At 28.6% G+C, this 2,151-nt stretch overlaps 1 protein-coding gene across 1 annotated transcript; it reads right to left on the bottom strand.

Moving 5' to 3' along the window:
- Positions 1–429: 429 nt before the first annotated feature.
- On the bottom strand, positions 430–2,142 carry LOC112462179 (putative odorant receptor 69a). The gene is made up of 5 exons (XM_025027807.1): positions 1,642–2,142; positions 1,455–1,554; positions 1,145–1,264; positions 749–904; positions 430–515 (listed from the first exon to the last, which is right to left on the bottom strand). Exons 1-5 carry the CDS (start codon positions 2,094–2,096, stop codon positions 462–464), a joined length of 885 nt encoding a protein of 294 aa, XP_024883575.1. The 5' UTR covers positions 2,097–2,142; the 3' UTR covers positions 430–461.
- Positions 2,143–2,151: the final 9 nt, after the last annotated feature.

Here is a 2,151-nt window from a genome sequence, read left to right as displayed (position 1 = left end):
GTAATCTGTCTGCCCAGACAGTGTATTTAAACATCATAATAGTAATATTTTACAACAATTTAATAGTAATTGTCATAAGTATTTTTCTATCGACACGCTCGCGAGAGTATTCACGATTACAAACAATACTCAAAAATAAAACACACATAATCACAAGCATGTGCAAAAATCTGATAAATGATATACGAGATATTTCTATTTAAAATTATGAACCAAATTTTTATGCATGCAGGATGTTTATTATGATCAGAAAAGATATCCATAGATTATGATTTATTTAATTTTAGTTAAGTTTGCAAGTTTTATTATTACTTAATAGAATTCTCCACTCAAATAATGCAATAAGATTTATTTATTTGCAAATAATACTAATACAGGCATACTTCTTAAGCCTAAGTATAATTCTATCAAAAGTTGCATAATATTGAAAAAGAAACTTTACATTCTTCTTATTTTTTAAATCAACTTTTTGTCGTATGCAAAACGGATATATAACCAACGGACGTTTTTAATAACTAAAAGACATATTTTTTAATGGTCACAGAGTAAATTAACAGTGTTAAATTAATAGCATGAGCTTAGGTACATAATCGCAAAGTTTAAGATTGTAAACAAATAGATTAAAATAAAAGATTTTCATTATATATATTAATATATGTAGTATGTACATTATACAATGACTTCTAACAGAACTGCAGTGACATCAAACTTTTTTTAAATGCAATAGTCAAACATTAAAATATCTTACGCTACAAAAAGTGGCCATTGTAACAGGAGAAATTTTTCCAACAGTCAGATAGATTGGTTTAGAACCTCTTGTCATCAAGAACAATAAATCTTCTGCAATTTTTCGATTTAGGGTGTACCATTTATTATTAAATGCCGCATAATATATTTCATTGCACTTGAAAATACCAAAAGCACTTTTAGATATCAATTATTATATATTAGGTTGGCCAATAAGTCCGTGCGGTTATTTATAAGTAACATTTATAAGTAAAAAACCGCACGGATTTATTGGCCAACCTAATACATTGTTACACATCTAAATAAAAATTGGTCACTACCATATAATAGTCTATAGACTGTAGAGTTAATTGTACAACATTCAATTTGCACATAAAAAAATATATATACAACTAACCTGGGACATCAAAATTTCACCGAGAACGCAATATAAACCCATGCTTGCAAATATATTAAAAACAATAGAAACAAAATATATAATGTGAGCGAAGGACATATCGTTTCCTTCGTCGAATAGCTAATTAATTTATGAAATAAATGAAAAAACATAGTTATTTTTATTAACACTAATTTGGAACTTTATAATAATATGCCATGTAAATATAGTAATTTTGTGTCAGAATGTATTTAATACTAATGTATTTATTACTTCATGTCAATTTTTTTAAACGATTTCTTATCCAAACTTTGAGTTTCAAAATACTTACGCTAATCATCCGAAATCCATAGAAAGCAAAAGTTACCGTAAAATATGCAAATAAGCAGAGAAGTATTGTGCTATATGTATCTTCAATAACATCAATAGCTCTATAAAAGACGTTTTATGTATTAAATATATTCTATCACATATTTAATATGGATTTTATATACTTATATATCTTACAGAAAACAAACCTAAGCAAACGGATATGCTTTACTATGCAGCATTTCAGAACTTCGTGATAATTTATGTTTTTATCCAAATATTGCAAGTATTTCTTGAGAATGTCTAACTGACCGCATATATGAAAAACCAGAAGACTAAGAAAATTGTCTATTGCAGTATAGGCCGTCATGGCGATAGCTACACTGATGGCTTGATTAATAAATGTCAATTCGTACTGTGGCCTTTTTGTTATATCGTAAATGTAATGAGTTTGTACAGGCAGTGGCCTTCCTGGATCAGTAATGTTGGGAGTGAGTCTCATTGATATTCCAAAAGCAGGCAGTACTGTGACAAAGAAGCATGCTAAACCCATTACACAGTAGGAGCAAATAATAATTATACGTCCAGTCTGTGCTCTTCGAATCATCAAGCTTCTTTCTTGATCACTTTTCAACTTTATCCAATCCTTCGCGATCATATTCATAATCGGTATAACAGCTTAAAGGTAAACAATTTACAGCGTTGCTGAATTAAAATAT

The sequence above is a fragment of the Temnothorax curvispinosus genome, unplaced genomic scaffold (assembly GCF_003070985.1).
Source record: "Temnothorax curvispinosus isolate PA1 unplaced genomic scaffold, ASM307098v1 QBEX01012023.1, whole genome shotgun sequence".
NCBI lineage: Eukaryota > Metazoa > Arthropoda > Insecta > Hymenoptera > Formicidae > Temnothorax > Temnothorax curvispinosus.
This window is presented reverse-complemented; position numbering and strand designations above follow the sequence as displayed.